Below are 20,845 nucleotides of genomic sequence, written 5' to 3'. Positions count from 1 at the left end.
TAGTGAGCATATTTACACACATACTTACCACAACTTCACAAATACCTTATCATCCAGCCAAAAGCAAGTCAGCAGGGAAAGGATGCTTATCAATTATCATTAGCTAGGCACAGCTCCATTGGTCTCCCTCAATTCTATGGAAATATACAGGCATCAGTAGCCTACACAAGATGGCTCCTATGAAGTCTGAATGGCTATCCACTGGCTTCCTCAGTTACCCAATAACCCCTTCAAACTGATGCCTATTAATTTATTGCATATCAGAACAAAGCCCCAAATTATTAAAACAAAATCCAGCACAACATAAAATTCACAATGGCCAGTATTCAGTTATTGTAGGAGCCATAACAGGATGAAAGTTATTCAGCAGGAATAGACACAAAAATTACAAAGAGGATGGAATTAGCAGATGGGAATTTTTTTTAACACATGGCAAATTTTATGTTATATATTTATAGTAAATCAATATAACACGTCATGATTTAATTAAAGCATAATCATTTAGTGATCACTTTGATACATTTTATTTTTTAATTCTTCTTTTAAATTAAAGTGTAGTTGACACACAATGTTACTTTTCCCCTGCAGAGTATCCTCCAGGACCAACCTCTGAACATTCACCTTCATTATTCTCATTCGTTTGGCGGTTGAAGTATATATACTTCCCTTAGTGTGATCATTCCTTCATATCACTCCCACAGTTTAACCCTCTCCTATCATACTATCCAGGAATTATTTATGGGTGTGGCTATTCTTACCTATTGGACACTCAGCATCACTCTTTTAATGTAGGGACTGTCTCTCATATATATCTTTGTACACCTTTCAGTAATCTTTTCAAAAGAGAAAAAAGGCACTCAATAAACTGTCCAGTAAGTGTTCCTTACATATGTACTTTCCTGAATACCCAATTTTAAAAATCTCAATAGCATAAACACAAAATAATTAAAAGATTTATTTAAAAGGCTAGCAATACCTTAGACAATGAACAATTTAGGCAACATCTCAAGATCACACCTACTGTGCAAATCAAAATAGACCTGCAATATATTTAAGTATGTTGATGTTTATTCTGAATCCTGTACTTAAACGTGGTCAAGGAAAAGCCTACATGAGCTTAATATGAACACTGGTAGACATGTACACAGAAAATTAGAAAAATGAAACATTAAGATACTGATGAAGAGGGGCGCCTGGGTGGTGCAGTCATTAGGTGTCTGCCTCCGGCTCAGGGTGTGATCCCGGCATTCCGGGATCGAGTCCCACATCAGGCTCCTCCGCTATGAGCCTGCTTCTTCCTCTCCCACTCCCCATGCTGTGTTCCCTCTCTCGCTGCCTGTCTCTCTCTCTGTCACATAAATAAATAAAATCTTTAAAAAAAAAAAAGACACTGATGAAGAGTCAGATATATCACGTACATGCCAAGAAAAAGAGTTTGATGAGGAATAAGAAGAACAAGAGTAAATGGATATTCAAAATGGAAATCACAGATGACATGTCTTAGATTCAAGACCCTCCAAAGATAGAGACTCAAATTACTTTTGACATGCCTTACAGAGGTATGTGCTTCTAAGCCCTAATACTTACGAAGTATTGTACGACCCCAAATTCCTATATAATGGAACAATAAAAACTGAAGTTCAGTGAGAGAGGCAATTCCATCTATATAGTCTCTGTTATGTGTGTAGAGGTTTTAAAAAAAAAAGTCTCTTTAAATATTAGCCAAAGTAATAGTAACAGGAAGACAGTTGAAGGAACATGGTGCAGAGGACACATACTGGCAACTTCGTTGTGTCGCACACTTGTAGGCATTTAAAATCTATTTAAAAGATGAATGAATACAAAGCATGAAGATAAAAATTTGCCAAACAAATACACTTTGGGAAAATAATGAGAAGAAATTCCAACAGGCTTGGAGGATATTGTTCATATTAAACTAACACAATCACTTTAAAAGAACTTAATGTGAATTTAACTCACTTTGCAAAACAAACACCTCGGTTACTACAAAACTATCTTGTAAACCAGCAGAGTAGCTCAATAATGGTCCACTCTATGCTGTTCAGACAACAGAACAACCAATTTCTTAAATTTGTAAGCTGTATCATTCAACAGATGATATAATGCATCCTGTCCTGCTGCTCAAGTGACCACTGAAATGAATGTTTCACAGAAAGGAGGATGCAGTCTGTGGCAGTGGGGAAGATTACACATGACCCACAGAGGAGGAGAAGGCAAAGAAAATGATTTCCAGACTACTACGACTCATCCAACAAATGCAAATATAGGGGACATCTGTGATCTACAATTTCTATTGTTAGAAGCCCACGTGGAAACAATGAGAGTAGGAAGGAGTAGGTAAGTAATAATTATTATTAGTCATAGGCATGATGTAAAATAAGTCTATTCATTTTCTTACAATAAAAATCACACTTCCCCCTCTTAGATTTAAACAGATATTAACAACTATTCAGCTTATCTTTTAGTCTTCTTCAATATCAATTATTTCCAGACAACCCATTTTTTAAAACTGGGAGAACAAAGGCTTATAGAAGGAAAGAGAAGTGCCAAAATGAAGAAACTTGTTATCACCCTCCCATTCAGCCTCTTTAAGCAGACATAATTCTGGAAGACATTAGATGGAGCAAAAGGCCAGATAACTACAATTTTTGGCTTGGAAACTTGAGGCCAATAAAAACCTCAATGCCTTCTTTTAAAATAGAATAGATGGGATGCCTGAGTGGCTCAAGCAGTTAAGCATCCGACTCTTGATCTCAGCTCAGTTCATGAACTTAGGGTTGTGAACTCAAGCCCTGCATTGGGCTCCACACTGGGTGTGGAGCCTACTTAAAATTAATTAATTAATTAATTAAAATAAAGACAAACGTGCCTTATAAACAACAAATTATTGCCAACTTAAAAGTCATCTTAACCTCACAAACGGGAATGGAATTCTACTGAAATATATATTTCTTCATTTCCTTTCAAGAGAAACATAATGCCTTTAATTTAGTCATTTCCTTCCTAAATGGAAATAAATGTGGCATTAAAGGGCAGCCACCTACTTGTGAAGAAATAAAAGTTAAGTCAAGTTTGCTTAGAATAGCTCTTTGACTTTTCTCAAAATTTTGAGAGTTGAGCAAAAACTGCTGTGGACTTTGTAAATGGAAAATACATAACTGAGAAACTAGAAATTCTAAGTTCTATTAATCAATGGGTAGCCAATATTTAAGCTAAGAAAAAAGGACAACAAAAGGAAAATGGTTAAAATACCAGTTTTAGAGTAGTATCAACAAAAAGAAGTGGGGGGAGGAAAAAATGAATATAACCAGTAATTGAAAGTAGGATCCCAATAACCAAGCATAAAATGAAGACAAGTTAGATTTCTTGAGTTATCCAAATATTAAAAGAGCAGTGACCTGAAAAACACAACCAAACCAGATTTAAAGTAGGTCTGGATGAAAGCGCACAAACTACCTTTTTTCCCCTCAAAAATAAGGTTTATAAGAATCCCAAAAGAGAGTCATTTGACCTCTCCATGAAACAGATTATAAATGTGGGAACATCTGGACAAAGTGTTACCTTAATACATGTATACAGTCTCTACATTTCTATCCATTTAACAAGAATACTATTCTACCTAGGACCTTTGGGAGTTCCTTTATTTATTACATTGTGTCCCATAGTCACAGAATAATAACCCAAAGCATCCCCCAGAAAAATGAATCCCTTTAATCCCTTCTATGCCAGTGATGCTCAAACTTCTTAGAAAACCCAACATCCCCATTGTTCAATACCACAACAAATATATTCTAATGTATTTCTGATAGTTATATTTTCCAGAATTAAAATGCTGTGCTTGATAACCATGTGACATTCCAAGGGGGGGTCAATGGGACTTTCTGGGCTTTTCAGAAATCAGGGAAGACCCCAGTTCTAAGGGATGAGTGGACGCGCACTTGCTGTTACAGAGATTTCATTTGGATGTTTTTTTTTTCTCTCTCTACATTTATGCCTGGAAGTAAGTCAGTTATGCAACAACAAAATTAGATGTTATTAGAATCTCAACCTCTGAGAAGTCTATGAAAATCCTCAGATACACATATATCAGAGATATTAGATCGTACACCTTAAGCTTACACAGTGTTATATATCAATTATATTAAAATAAAGCTGGAAAGAAAATATCCTCAGGCTCTTCAAATACCAGGGCCAAATGTGCTGGTGTCCGAGCTAGACGCCCTGGCAGCAGGAGAATACAGGTCAGAATTCCATGAGTGAGTGCCTGTGATGTTCAAAGCACGGTGCTTAGACCTGTCTAAAGATTCCATGACCAAACATTCAGACAATTTTTAAAAGAATAACAGGCAATAGCTCAAAAAATGGATCTATTAAAAGGAAGAAGGAAAGATACCTAGAAAAAGAAAACAAAAGTAAAAGAATTGGATGAAACTGTTATGAACGTTTCTCAAAGTGTTTCTCAAAGACCAACAGCTATGGAAGCAGAGTAGTCCTTCAAAATGCATCTCGCAGGGCTTTTGCCCCACACCTACTGAATCAAAACTTCTGACGGTGATACCCAGAAATCCTCAGGAAACTTACGCACATTAAAATTTAAGAAGAGCTATATTCAAGAGACTTTAAACTATGAATCTGCACTTTATCTGGTAACTGGCACTTTATAAGGAAAGCAATAGGAAACCAGCACTGGAGCAGAACAAGGTCAAAGCTGTAGTCAAGAAAGAATGTTTTCAGAATCACATTTGTTTTCACATGAGGTTAACTTGTTACAATGAAAAGAAAATAAACATTTACTCCTCTGCAAAAACAGACTATCTTATTCTAAAATATCCATTTTAATTAAATTCAGATATTTAAATAAAAAGCAAATGAGGCATGTAGTTTTAAAATATTTTCAGCGTTGTTATTCAAGAAATACCTGAATGTTTCCACTAAAATGTAGCAATCTAATTTATGAAACTAGAAAACAGGTCCTGGTCATTGTACATACATCAGGATTTAAAGTCTCAGTAATCTGTAAACTTCTTTAGAATATCTCACCTGTGAGAAGGTGACATTTCTCTAGAATTAACTTTTCCCTGACTCTTGTGGTAAGAAGCAATCTCCTTAAACTCACAATGCTTTTAAAGGGACCCTGAAGAGACCTCAGTGTGCAGAGGTCTTAGAACAGAACACGGTCATCTGCCACCTTCACAAGCCTTCTGCTGCTTCTCAGCCCTGCTGCCTGAACTCTGTGTCTCCACCTCACCCCACTGGTTCTCTGGTGCCTCAGAAACAAGTGTTCTGACTTCTGTTACTGAATATCTTTATTAAAATGGTCACTTAAAGCAGCTCAAGGACCCCAAGCACTGAATACTAATAATTCTCTAATAAACTACATCTTCTGCAATTTTTGAAACATGGACATATTTATTACCTTGTGCAGTAAATGTAATGCAAAAGTGGTAAATCAAATTTTGATGAATTAATAATATATTTGACATGCATGAAAAGAGGAAATGCCAAGGAAATCTTTCACAAAAGAAAGAATACTTCTGTAATGTGAACAATTAACTTTAATTTATCCATTTTGAAAGCTCTAATTTGTAATATCTTTCTTTCTTACACTGATGACATTGAAATAAAGCAGCATGAGGCAATATCATAGCATTTAGAGAAGTATTTTAACATAGAAAAGTTCTCTAGGAGACAAAACCACTTATCCTTAACCATGACTTACAGGCTTTACTTTTGTAAGTTCTTATTAACAGTAACTTTTAATGCAAAGAGTGACGGACTCAATCCTTCAGGAGGTATATCAAACTCCAAATGGATCATTTCTTAAAGCAGTGACACTTTCAATATACTCAGTAGTTCATCAAAAATATTATACTCAGACATATTTGCTTTCTCTATTTGACATGTCACTAAACCAGTAAGACTAGGTATTGAGAAGAAAGAAACCAGTGGCATGCTGATAAAACAACAGCTGGCACCCTAAGAGGGAAAAAGTCCTGGTTTGTAGATTTTGCCAATTTCCATAGTGTAAACACTCCCACGGTGACCAGCTTCAGGTTACCACCATGATGTCAGTGGACACGGAGATGAGAAGAGAGTTGCATTGTTGGGTCTCAGGAACTGGCACAAACCAGTTACAACATGGCATTGGAAATGCCCAAAGGCATTGAAAACTGTCCTCTTGTTTTACCAGGACCCTCTACCTACTCCCTTGCTCTTGACACCACAGTCCTTACCCAACAAAAGTGCACTGTCCAGCTCTTGCCCTTTCAAGCAAAACCTTCAGAAATCCTTCTCTCTAAATCCAAACTATCATGACCTTAACACTTAAAAATTTTACCTTTATTAATAAAATCACAGAGATGGTGATTTTTCTCACCTTCCTCACAACACTATGATTTTTTGGAATGCTCTCCTGTACTAAGTACTAAATTTCCTAAAACAAATTACACAGAATAAGGCTTAGGGTCTGTAATTAATTTCTTGGCTTCGCTTAGCAACTAATACAACAGCAGATGGAGACAAGCAGTTAAATATTAGTAAACACACATTTTGTTGCAAAGTAAATGATAATTATGAATTAACCAAATAACTTCTGTATTTACTATTCGCCTATTGATGCTCCCTTACATAAAACATAACCCAATAAAAATACAAAGTGTATCCTGCAAAAAAAACAAAGTTCAAGGGGCAACTAGCTAGCTCAGCTGGTACATCACATGACTCTTGATTTCACAGTTGTGAGCCCGAGCCCCACGCTGGGTGTAGAGTTTGCTTAATAAAAAGTATACGTATTATAAATAAATAAATCAATCAATAAAACAGAGTTTCCTATTTTTAAAATGCAATATTCAGTGTCAGAAAGATACTAGTAACAACCCTTACTCCTACCAACAGTGTGGCCTCTGAGGTGCTTAACCTTGCTGGGGCTCTTTTTCTAAAATGGGAATCATAACATCTATATCAGAAGGTTCTTGCATAGTGCTTATACATACCTAATGCTCAAAAACAGGGCAACCACTCAGTATTTAATTTTCTAAATAGTAACTGTCCTGGGCTTAGCAATACTTTTATAAGAGTTTCTTATAATTGTAACAGGAAAATCTCTGCATTAGAACAGGAAGTAGCGAGGCACATGGGTGGTTCAGTGGGTTAAGTGTCCAACTCTTGATTTCAGCTCAGGTCATGATCTCAGGGTTGTGAGATCACACCCCACAAGAGGTTCCACACTGGGCATGGAGCCTGCTTAAGATTCTCTCTCTCCCTCTCCCTCTGCCCCTCCCCCCACCCTGCCCCTACCCCTTCACCACTCACCCCCATGCTCGCTCACTTGCTCTCTCTCTCTCAAAAAGGAAGGAAGGAAGGAAGGAAGGAAGGAAGGAAGGAAGGAAGGAAGGAAGGAAGGAGGGAGGGAAGGGAGGGAGGGAGGGAGGGAGGGAGGGAGGGAGGAAGGAAGAGAAAACAGGAAGTACCCACATGGTTTTGAATACTCCCTATGTGCTCTGACATCCCATGCCTCTGCACCCAGGCCAACCACAGCCTCATGTCTACCTCTTCCAGGCTCTTACTGACCACAGCTGTTGTCTCTGAACCCCCGCGTCTAAGGCATAACGCTTTGAACGCTTTGTAAAAAGCCAGGCTAGCAGCCCTTCTTAACTGGAAACAGAAACTAAAACGCATCACTGGGTTTTTAAGAATTTTCAAAAGCTAGCAGAAGAAAGTCGAAAGAGACAGAAACAGAGTTACTCAATTTATTTTATGCTGACCAGTACAGATTTCATTCGATAACTTGACAATGATAGATAGATGTACATATAAATAAATGTAAATAACCCAGATAAACTAGTAGAATTACTTTAATAGTACAGTAAGAAAGTTACTAAAATCAAGTATATCTTAGGAATGCAAGGATACTTAAATAAGAAATCTATAAACGTAAAGGTGAACATATCAAAAATTTTTTAAATGATCATCTCAATAAATGCCAAAATGTCATTCATTAAAATTATATATCTACTTATTAGGTTTTTTAAAATATTTTATTTGAGAGAGACAGAGATAGCAAGAGAAAGGGTGAGCAGGAAGGAGGGGAGAAGCAAACTCCCCGCTCAGCAGGGAGCCAGATGAGGGGCTCAAGCCCAGGACCCTGAGATCATGACCTGAGCTGAAGGCAGAGGCTTACCCAACTGAGTCAACCAGGCACCCCTTTACTCACTAGGTTTTAAAATATTTTTAAAATTAGGAATAAAACAGTTCTTAACCAGGAAAAACAAATGGTAAATAATATATGTATAATTTAACACAAGAGGCATTTTCACCAGAACTAGGAACAAAAACATGGTTCTGGAAGTCCTGGTCAATGTAAGAAGACATTAAAAAGAAATAACAGACATACTAATGGAAATGAGAAGATAAAATGGTCATTATTAGCAAATATCTTGTCTCCTTCCTGGAGAAAATAAAGTCATCAAGTGAGGAATCCCACAACTCTACCACTAAAAGCACAGACTTACCAGTAGTTTCTCCCACATTTTCCTCTTTCCATGGGATTGCAATAGAAAAGGTATCCCTTCATCCTCCTCACGAGTAAAGGAATTATCCCAATCGCTATCCAATCCCCAAACCACTCTCCTGTTTCATTCTCTCATATTTGGTGGCACCTACTTTAAGGCCTTCATCCTACTATCACATTCTCTTTCAAGGCACCTGGCTCTCAAGACCCTACCCAGCAACTGCTTCAGCAACACTGTCTCCCTTTACCTCATCCTCTACTGTCCCTCCTCTCTCCACTCTAGCCCTACCGGCAGCCTTGTTAAACTTCAAACACATAAGGAGATCCCATCTTAGAATCTTCTAACTTCCCTCTCCCGACACAAATAGCAGCATGGATCGAATGCTCACTTTCTTCATCATCTAACATTCTATAGTTTGGGGGTTTGTCTTATTTTGTTTTGTTTTGTTTTTCGGTGGTTGTTAGTTCCTCCCCAACTAGAATGTAAGCTCCATTTTGCCAAGGTTATTTGCCTGATACAGAGGAATCACTCAATGAGCACTGGAAGAATGACTGAATCTATCAAGCGTAAATAGTATTTATGGAACTGATCCCAATTAGGACTCAAAGGCACAAGTAAATTACATGAGCAGTGACATATACCAGCTTGCTTCATTCAGCCATTTCATTAATCTTCCATCAACCCAAGCCTATAGTCACACATGGGATTGCTCTATGAACAGTTCACTCAGAGTGGAAAAAAATAAGCATAGTTCTCAGCTGGCATCAGCTAGAGGGCTGCAGTATACTAACTCCTTTTTGGGGTTCATGAATGATTATGAAAACAGTAAATTTTCCCTGAGGGAAGAATTTCTAGTCTACTTTGTATGAAAAGAGAGGTGGTGTGTAAAGTATGATTGTCACTAATTAATGAAAAAACAGTCAGGGGCTTAGAAGTAGCAAGACTGGGAGACTGTTGACAAAAGGGTATAAGGAAAAGGCATATAATGTACTTTCTCAATAAATCTCAACATTTAACAGTTTTTCCCATGTCAGTACTCACCCAAAAATCCAGTGCAATTTGTTTCTCAGCCATCTCAGTATTTTCAGGATAAGTATTTATTGAAAAAAATTAAGAAATGCAGATGAAATCACTATATAATAACTAAAATACCCCAGAGAGTCAATTAAAAATATTTTAATGTCAAATGTAGAGGAAGATGGTTAATTTAAAAATTAAAAGTAAAAATAGCAGCATTAACACAGACTTGCAGTGAGAAATTGGAAAATATAATGGAAAAAAAAACCTTACTCAAACCACAAGAACAACAAAAAATAAATATGAATAGCTTCACTAGAAACACACGAATGCTATTTAAAGATCATAAAGCATTTTACTAAGGAATACAGAGGATATTTGAGCAAATGAAAGGACATAGCATGATCCCTGGATTGGAAAAAATAATGAATATTTTAAAGATATAAATTATTTTCTATGAATCTATAGGTTTAAAATAATTTTACTGGCAATAGCTTTGTCTTTACAAAATTATCCTAAACTTTGCCACACAAATAGAAAAGAACCCCTAAATAAAAATAAGCAACAGCAGAGGAACTATAGACATGACAGTTGGATATTAAAGCAAATTATAAACCCACAAAAGTAAAACACTGTGGGGGCACCTGGGTGGCACAGTTAAGCATCCAACTCTTGGTTTCAGCTCAGATCGTGATCTCAGGGTCATGAGATCAAACCCCACTTGGGCTCTACGCTCAGCACAGAGTCTGCTTAACACTCTCTCTCCATCTGCCCCTCCCCGCCAAATAAATAAATAAATCTTTAAAAGTAAAACACTGTGTTATTGGCACAATAAAATAGAAAAGATATTCAGAAATAGACTGCAGTAGGAATGTTATAGAAGATAAAGGAGACTGGGAAATAAAAATAGTTCAGCATACATGAAAATAAATTTCATATAAATGAAACAAATGTTAAAATTTAAGTATGAAAAGGAAGAAAATTGTGCTAAGTATTTACTCTTTGTTAAAGATACATGTATAGATTTTACAACTATAAAGAGTAAAACTTCGATACATCAAAACTTTTATAAACAATATAAATCATAAGATGTTTGTCTAATTATTTAGATTTTAATTCCTTCCAACAATGTTTCATAATTTCAAGAGTACAAGTTTCACACTCCTTTTGTTAAATTTAGTTCTAAGTAGTATGTTATTTTTGATGCTATTATAAATGAAATTATTTTCTTAATTTTACTTTTTGATTGTGCATGGCAGTTTATAGAAATACAACTGATTTCTGTATATTGACTTGTATCCTACAAACTTGTTGAACTCATTTATTAGCTGTAATAGTTTTTTGGTGGATTCCTTAAGAATTTCTATGTACTTTATCATATCACCTGCAAATAGAGATTATTTTACTCCTTCCTTTCCAGTATGAAGGCCTTTTATTTCTTTCTCTTGCCAAACTGCCTTACCTAGAACCTCCAGCACAATGTTGAACCGAAGAGGCAAAAGTAGACCTCTTTGCCTTGCTCCTGATCTAAAGGAAAGTATGCAGTCTTTCACCATTAGGTATGATATTAGCAGTGGGTTTTAGTCTATGCCCTTTTTCGGGTTAAGGAAGTTCCCTTCTATTCCTATTTTGTTGAGTGTTTTTATAATGATGGAATGTTGTATTTTTTCAAATGCTTTTTCTGAGTCTGTTGAGATGATCCTGTGATTTCTTATTTTTAATTCTATTGATATACATTACATTAATTCATTTTTAGGTGTTAAACCAATCTTGCATTGCTGGGATAAAACAAGATGATTCTAAGATACATACAGAATTTCAAGGGACTCAGGATAGCCAAAATAGTCTTGAAAAATACAAAATAGGACTCACACTTCACAATTCAAAACTTACTACAAAGCAAGGGTAATGGGTAATTCTGTACAGTACTGGCACAGATATAAAAATACAGGTCAGCTGAATAGAACTGAGAGTCTCAAAATTAACACATATATTTATGGCCAACTGACTTTTGACAAGGTTACCAAAACCATACAAATGATGCTGGAACAAACTGGATATTCACATACAAAAAATGAAGTTGGACCCTTTCCTCACACCATATACAAAAATTAACTCAAAATGGATCAAAGACCTAAGTATAAGAGCAAAACTATAAAATACTTAGAAGAAAACATAGGGGTAAAATTTCATGACTTTGGTTTTTGCAATTTATGAGGTGCAGTTTTTATAAGTACTTTCAAAGAAATTTATAAGAAAAATAGTAAAATCCACAAAAAGAAATAGGGAAAGATAAAAACAGTCAATTCATTTTAAAAAAATAAATAAACACCAAATAAGCACACAAAAAATCTAACATCACCAGTTGCTAAAAAATAAGAATGAAAACAAAGTTCATTTGCCAATCAAATTATCATGGTGTTAAGGAAAGGAGCAAGCATAGCACATTAGACATAGATACAGGTATACATATACTATATATCTGCATATAGATATTAGATGGATTTTGAATTGTTACTCAAAAAAAATTTCCAAACACACACACACACACATGCAAGAAGGAAATAAACCAGAAGGGTATTAGTAGTTAAGCTGTACTATAAAATTATATAGATGGATTACAATGAGAAATTATTATTTTCTTAACATAAAACATAGTAGGTATCTAAAAAGCTATATGCAAATAGATTTTCCCTTTATTGGAATAAAAGGAATTAAAAGAACAATGAAGAAGAGAGCATTTGGAAAGAAATACAGGCTGCTACCCAGAGCAGAGGGATCACAAAAACATTTCTGTTGCTACAACCCAACACCCAGGAATGGAGGCAACAGGTACCATGGGAATGTGCTTACTCATGTGGCAAACATCCTCATATATTACCTGCTTTGGAAGTAACAAGCTGCAGCACAAGAGGCCGTCTGGTTACAATGCCCGACCCTCGAGGGAGAAAGTCCCTAAAAAAAAAAGAAAGAAAAAAAGAAAAAATAGATTAAGGCATTTTATGTAATTCTTTTTTTGTTTTTTTTTTTTAAGATTTTATTTATTTCTGTGACAGAGAGACAGCCAGCGAGAGAGGGAACACAGCAGGGGGAGTAGGAGAGGAAGAAGCAGGCTCCCACCGGAGGAGCCCGATGTGGGACTCGATCCCCGAACGCCGGGATCACGCCCTGAGTCAAAGGCAGCCGCTTAACGACTGCGCTACCCAGGCGCCCCCACTTTATGTAATTCTAATTACCGACAAATTTGTAAGTCAAGTCCCACTGTAATTCTCCTAATTCCAAACTGTTCAGTGCATCACTGAAGAATGCTAGACCCATCTTAAAAAAGAATACTAGACCCATCTTAAAAAAGAAGCATTTGCAAAGTAAAAAAAAGGGGGGTAGGGAGGGCTCCTTATATTGAATATTTAATCCATGTGTATTATCACAATGACCTCACTAGAATACATCACTCATTCATTAAGCTGGAATTAATAAAAGTTTGTATTAAATTACTTTGTATTTTCACTTGATCTTTATTTTCAGAGAATCAGCATTTATAAAAAACATGTGCAGAAATTAATCCTTAAACTTTTTGTAATTAAAAAATTCAGTACTCTGTCCAGCTTCAAAGTCAACATGGACCATTATTAGAGATATTAAAGGCATATTAGATTGTGCCTTCTAAATATCCTGAAATTTTTTTCCAATAAATAGTCACACCGAAAATATATGATTAAGTAGAGATAAATATTGTATATGTAGAAATTAACAGCAGAGAAAACACTGAAGTTTGAGCTTTGTTTGTTCTCATTCCTGATAAGTGGGAGTTTATTTAAAAAGGGAGTTTTTTAAACAAATAAAGACTGTGTTTTAAATGTATGTTAATATACATTAGACCAATAAAACTGCAGCTAAGAAACTATTCTATAATTACATCTGCAATGCCACATAAATCAATACTGATTGTGCAATGTCAAATTCATTAACATACCTGTAACACAGATTTTAAATGCATTTAGAATGCCTTACAACTTTGGAAGATTCATCATTTAAAAATCACAAATAAATTTGACTCAATGGCCATGTTTCTCAAAAATGGCTCCAGGACCACCAAAAGTGTTACAACCACAGAGGCCCAGGATTCATCCTAAACCTACAGATTCAGAATGCCAGGGGAAGATGTGCAGTATCTGTACTCTTAACAAGCTCCAGAGGATTCTGATGCTCACATGGTTTGAGAGCCACTGACCTCAAGTCAGGATACATTACTCAACAATTCAGTGGGTGATAATGGCATGGGTTTTGTAGAAAATTTGGTAGACAGAGCTTTAACACAATGAGATTTCAACGCAAACAGCTTATACAAATGATGAAGGCCAGTGAGAATGCCGCAGAACCCAAGCCTTTAGCTCTAGTGATCCTTTAGAATAGAGAGGTGCAGAGATAAAATTAAACAAAATTTCCCCTACTACAAACAATTTATTTTGCAAGTGCTAGTGTAAATTTTAACAGAGGAAATAATACTGAACAGCCTCTTAACTAAAATAAAGCTTTACTCCTTGATTCCAAGGACTAAGTTTCATCTGGAATGTCATTGCATGTGACTAAAACAAATATAGTGAAATTACAGACTTGTACTGCTCAAAAATATGCCATCTGAAATAAATTATATTATTTATTCATCAAAAAAATTCACTGAGAAACTAAGAAGTGCTAGGGAGATGCTGTGGGCATCACCCAGCACTAGTTAGACCCTGGAAGTTTGAAATCTAGTGCGAAGATAAAGACATGCACATAGAAGACCATTAAAGGAGGGGACAGAGAAACTACATTGGAGTTCAGAAAAGAGACAGATACTCTCTTTTGAAAACATTTAAATACATAAAATTAAATAGGCTTTTAATATTCTCCAGGAACTATATTAGAATATTTGCTAGTTTTAATGGTGTCAACAATCACTTAAAGCTTAGTCAGAACAAGGAGAGCATCTACTCTATACCTAAAACCAAAAAGGAAGAAGTTACCTTGAGAATCAATACGGATAAAGGGAAAACAAAGCAAAACCCCATAGCAAAGAGTGGGAGGGAATCTGTTTCAACTATTAGGATTCTGAGTCAGATTTTAGGATGTATAGAGAGATGCCAAAGAGGAATATTCACATTTTAAATGCCTGAATAATGCCATTTAATGAAATCAATAAAATACTTTCTTAAAAAATAAAAAAAGGGGGGGCACTTATGTGGCTCAGTTTGTTAAGTGACTGCCTTCAGCTCAGGTCATGGTCCTACAGTCCAGGATTGAGTCCCGTGTCGGGCTCCCTCTTCAGAGGGGAGTCTGCTTCTCCCACTGACCCTCTTCCCTCTCGTGCTCTCTCTCTCTGTCATTCTCTTGCTCTCTCTCTCAAATAAATAAAATCTTCAAAAAAATGAAAAAATAGAAAAATTAATTAATTAATTAAAAAGGTAAAGAAGAAGGGGGAAAGGAAGAAGGAAGAAAGGTGGTTTAGTTACTTAATACCTTCGTGCTGGGATTCGTTTCAACTAATGTTTAGGACTATATATTTATAATGTAGATTTAGTAACAATCCCTTTGAACATTATTAAAGCAAAACATAATGTATCGAATATTTTAAATAACAAATAATTATCATGTGTTTGGCTAAAAAGTAAGCCCACAGATACATTTAACATTTTTCTCTACTTTTTTATTAAGCAAACAGCTTTGCATTAAAAGTAATAAATGCATTCAGGTATCCAACCCCCTTCTTACTAACTCACACTTACTGGCCCCCTTCGTGGCTCTCACCAGGCCTACCTACTTCCAACATATACATTCTCACCAAAAGTCAAAAGATCTGGGAACCGAATCCTGCTATTTGGAAGTCTCTCCTGACTTCACAGGATTATCTACGTGCGACAAAGCACTAGAGAGAAACTTCTCTCTTCTGAAGAGTCAATGACTAACCTGGCATCCTGAAGATTCATGTGGTTCTGATGATCCAGCAGCATGAAAACCATATGCCCAGCACACAAATGAAACCCAGAGAGCCTTGCTTTGAGCCCCAGCTCCACCACTGAATGGACAAAATTCTCTCTAAATCTTAGTTTCTTTTGCTACTAAGCTGAGACAACCCTATGGATCAAATGAAATGCAATATATGGCAACTTTTTAAAAGCCAACTACCATAGAAAGAAGTAGTACTATTACTCTTGCTATAATATAGCCACAGCATGTTTTCCCTGATATTGCGGTATTCTCTCATCTCAAAAAAATAAAAATAAAAAGCCTCTACACACAATATTTTAACATTCGTGAATGGAATTTAAAGATAAGGAGCCACAGACCCCACCTGAACCCATTGGTGTTGACCAGCGCACTGGTTTGGAAAGCTCAGTTCCTTATATCTGCCTCCAACAGGGAGCCAAGGCCCTGATACAAATAATCATGGATAATGCATTAGCTGTTGTATGCAACCATCCATTTGAATTTTATTCTTTCCTATGTAATAGGTGGTTGGTTCTTCCATAGGGACATCTTTTGGGGAAATTACTTTGCTAAATTAATGCAGAAAAAAATGACTGTGCCTTCAGTATTACTGTGGATAAACTACACATTTCTGTTTATGGTCATGTATATAAAAATATAAAATTTGCATGCCATTTTTCTCCATTTTTTCTTATTTGCATGAACTTTCAAGGTAAAAAATAAGAAGAGTAATCTGAAGACTCAGCATCATCTAATTAACTCCATTCTATTGCCTGAGTGTCTTATTTATGTATTCATGTTAGACTGTACAGATTTTAAGGCAGGAGGAATACTTCCCTCTCAATGCCACATAGCAGCTACAACTCAAATGCTTTTCTTCTCTCGACTCACCTCAATAAAGCATTAATCTGCACAGTCTTAACAGTTGGTCTTCAGGCAATAAGTCAATGCTCTTTCACGGTTTCCTGACTCCTGCACAAAAAGTAGAGAACAATTCCCACGCTATGGTCTAAGAACCATCTTGATAATATTTCTTACTGGCTTTTCCAGAAACTTAGGTATCAAGATATATCACTATAGGTCCACTAGGAAATGACTGACCTTTGGAAGCCTAAAAAAAAGGAGAGCATATTTTCTGAATTAACCAAGATAAAATAAATTTTTTCCTTAGCAAAAAATAAATACAGAGATGTTTTTTCTTTAAGATAGATGTAAATGATCATTAACCAGATGATCTGTTCAGTAAATAAATGTTTAACATCTGCCCTTGACTAAAGACAAGAGGCATAATTTAGACTCTCCAAGAAGTTAATTTATGAAGAGAATAGCATGCAAATGACAAGCATGACTGGCATATGGTTAAGCCCCACGCAAGGGGAAATACTGACATAGATCAGAGAATAACCTAGTCTGCTTGGGGAACCAGCAGAAACTACTTCAGAGAGACATGAGGTAGAAGGCCCTCCAAAGGGGATCAGAATGTACAAAGACATGGAAGACCAAAGTAATACAGAATATGAAGGAATTGTAAATATTAAAGAAAGGTCAGAATGGGGTGGATAAAGAGTCTGAAGAAAAAGGCAGGACCAGATCTCAGAGGCCTTCAGTTGTATTTTTTTTCTTCCTATAAGAACTGAAAGGCACTAAAGAGTTTTAAGTGATCAGATTTGCATTTCAGAAAAATCACTGGGGGACTATAGAGAGAATGTTGAAAAAAAGAAAGACAAAAGACAGGGAGACTAGTCACTAGCCAGTATGGGTCATTGAGGAAGAAGATAATAAAGGTTCAGTACAGAGCAGTAATGGCAGAGATGGAAAGAAGACATCAGAGAGTGGACAACTGATGGGACAAATTATTGTTCTGATGTGGAACGAAGTGATGTGGAGGAGTGAGGATAAATCTCACAGTTCTGGATCGGTTAGTTGGCTGAACAGTGGTACCATTAACCAGAACAGGCAATACAGGAAGATCCAGTTAAAGCTGTTATTTATATAGTGTTTACTGTGTGCCAGGCACCATTCTTATTTGATCCTCAGGTAGGTGCTGTTGTTATTCTCACTTCACAGATGAGGAAGCTGAGACACAGAAAGGTCACATAATTTTCTCAGAGTCACAAGCTACTGACAGATCTAGGACTCAAACCTAGAGAGCATAACTCTAGTTTCTGTGTTAATGTGACCATTAGACTACGCTACATTGTAAAGGAAATGGGGAGGAAGATAAGGGAACAAACTGGATATATTGATAGATACCTGGAGAATATCCAAATGGAGACAAGTACACAGACTGAGCAACCGGAACTCAGGTTAAAAGTCCTGTCTGGAGATAATAATCTGAGAGACATTCATGGAGCAGGTACCTAATCCAAAAGAACAGATGAGTAGGAAAGGAGTGGAGAAGAGAGATGAATATGGACTCTGGAAAATACCAATATTTAATGGACACTGAAAGAAACAGAACTAACTGAAAGACTGAGAGGGAGTTCCCAAAGAGGTAAACCAAATACTGTAAGTCAGAGGGATTCCCAAAAACACACTAGGCTCCTAGTCATCTCCACCTAAACATCTCATACTCAAGCTCAACAATTCAACTCATTATCATCTACCCATCATGTTTTTCCTCCTTCATTCCGAACCATAATACACATTATCAGCATCAATACACATCAGCCAAACCAAGTACATGGGAATCGTCCATCCTCCATTTTCCCCTTTCCTTCTCACAGTTGGTCACCAAGTCCTGCTGATTCTACCTTCTTCATATCTCTTAAATGCAAAAAACTCTCAAAAAACTCTCTTCTCTATTTCAATCACCACCACAGGTACCACCAACGCTCATACAGACCACTATAACAATCTCCCAGTTAATTTCCCTGCATCCAAATTGAGCATGCTTTAATCCAACCTCAACAGTGACATAAGTCCCATCACATCATTTCCAGACTCTAGATCATTCAATGACTCCCCATTGTCTTTAGCATGAAATCCAAACCATAAACAAAGCAGATAAAAAGTCCTGTCCTTTATGGAAGTCTCTGCATACACACGCACTCTCAGTCCCAGTGCCTTGGCACAGTCCATGTTCCCCTCTTGCGACGCCCTCCCCCCACTTCTCTCTTTAGCCAACTTCTACTTGATCTTCAACACTCACCTCCACATCATCTTCTCTGAGAAGCCCTCCCTGAAATCCCCCATGCGTGCCTCTATTTAAGCTCTCAACACACACTTGTTACATGGTCTATTTACATGTCGGCTCCCTCACCTCTGTGTTCCTCCCATGGCCTCCTTTAGTGCTAATACTAAAGTTTCTAATACTTTCTACCTACCCTGTCAGGAAGATTTCCAATAGCCCCATATATTCATATCACAGAGGGAAAACATTGTCCTATCTAATTCTCCAACTGGAAAATAGCTAACTGGCATTTTACTTGTACTGAAAGAACAGGTAAGATGACTTTCAATTTACCAAGAATTTGTTGAGGTCATTTAAGTTAATATTTTATTATGAATGTTTAAGATACAACGGTATATACCAAAGTAAAAAATACAAAATATCAGATGGGCCAATATTATTGACTATCTAAAGACATAGAATAGAATTTGAAGGAAATAATTTTTTTAAAACTCCCAGAGCCAAATTTTTTTTAAAATTATTTCTTAAGGGATGCCTGGTGGCTCAGTCGATTAAGCATCTGCCTTCGGCTCAGGTCATGATCCCAGGGTCCTGGGATCAAGCCCATGTTGGGCTCTCTGCTCAGCAGGGAGTCTGCTTCTCTCTCTCCCTCTGCTGCTGCTCTGCCTGCTTGTGCTCTCTCTCTCTCTCTCTGTCAAATAAATAATAAAATCTTTAAAAAAAATAAAAAATAAAATTATTCCTTAAAAACAGAAAAGCCCCTTCTAAAAAGTTATCGCCAAAGTACAATTTTATGTGCTCCAAAATAATCCCTATGGGATTACTATCTCACAGCCCTTTAAAATGATAACCCAGGGACGCCTGGGTGGCTCGGTTGTTAAGCATCTGCCTTCGGCTCAGGGCATGATCCCGGCGTTCTGGGATCGAGCCCCACATCGGGCTTTTCCACTGTGAGCCTGCTTCTCCCTCTCCCACTCCCCCTGCTTGTGTTCCCTCTCTCGCTGGCTGTCTCTCTCTCTCTCTCTGTCAAATAAATAAATAAAATCTTTTAAAAAAAAATGATAACCCAACTAAAGAAAGAGAGAGAGAGAGAAAGGAAGAGAGGTAAAGAAGGAAAGGCAAGACAGAGAAAGAGAGAGAGAGAAACAGAAACAGATCCCTGCCAAATACTGCCCACCTCCTGCCCAAGAAGCACTTGAGGTCATGTATTCCACGTGCTAAACACAATGGTGCTGTTAAAATGGCTTTGTGCTTCTGTGCCTAATCCCGGAGCTTTGCCAACCATTACAATGCCACTTTAACTGCTGAAAGAAGTAATTATGCCAAAATCCACAGATTTAATTGGAAAATTTCCAAGGAAGTTTTCTTTTATTCCCTAAATTCTTAGCACAGTAAGAATATCAGCATTTACAGACTGGTAAAAGATCACGTTTTTCTGCTATCAAATACTCTATAATTTGAGGTATTCAATAAATACCACCATCATTTTGTTTGAAAAACGTAGTTACGAATCCATTTGCAGGAAACACTGTGTTTTTATTTTTTTACTAACATCTAAAAACTTTCAATTCAAATTTATCTTTCATTCACAAAACTCAAAATTTCTAAGCAAAATGTTTTCATTAAACCTAATCAATTAATAATTAAGGGTTTCTACTGCAACATTCAAAATGCAAAATTTCTGAGTCCAAGATCTATAAACTGAATGAAGAAGCCAGCTTTAGTTTACAAATACAATGTGTTCTCCCCACCAGGAAACTCTCAAGAACTTAATGCCTTCATATTTAATCCATTTTATTTGCTTATTCATAAAGCCAGTTTGTTCAAAAATTTAAAGCACCAGATTAATGAGTTTCAGCATAAAGGAGAGGGACATAGCTCTTGCACCTGGGTAGCTGCCACACAAATGGATGATAAAAGGGACAACTAAAGAGACTGCTAGTTGGCTGCCCAATATCCATTTCCCCTTATTTCTTATTAACAGAATCCCAATTTTGTTAATGGCAATGGACCCAATTTTAATAGATAAATAAATCTATATTTTTCCAGCCTCGTTTGCAAATGGGGTATCCACATAACTAAGTTTTAGTCGGTAAAACGTAATTAAAGGTTGTTAAGTAACATCAACTTTAACGGGGTGCCTAGGTCACTCAAGCGTCTGACTCTTGGTTTCGGCTCAGGCCATGATTTCATTGGT

General features: G+C 36.6%; 1 protein-coding gene across 8 annotated transcripts in view; it reads right to left on the bottom strand.

Annotated features, from left to right (window-relative positions):
• Positions 1–20,845, bottom strand: part of DNM3 (dynamin 3) — a 524,278-nt gene that overhangs the window by 427,613 nt on the left and 75,820 nt on the right. For all 8 annotated transcript variants that reach the window (XM_026509365.4, XM_026509361.4, XM_048225441.2 and 5 more), the window contains exon 2: positions 12,430–12,503. In XM_026509365.4, the coding sequence (XP_026365150.1) occupies positions 12,430–12,503 (74 nt within the window). The remainder of the gene's footprint in view (positions 1–12,429; positions 12,504–20,845) is intronic.

This window comes from Ursus arctos, unplaced genomic scaffold, assembly GCF_023065955.2.
Source record: "Ursus arctos isolate Adak ecotype North America unplaced genomic scaffold, UrsArc2.0 scaffold_2, whole genome shotgun sequence".
Classification (NCBI taxonomy): Eukaryota; Metazoa; Chordata; class Mammalia; order Carnivora; family Ursidae; genus Ursus; species Ursus arctos.
This window is presented reverse-complemented; position numbering and strand designations above follow the sequence as displayed.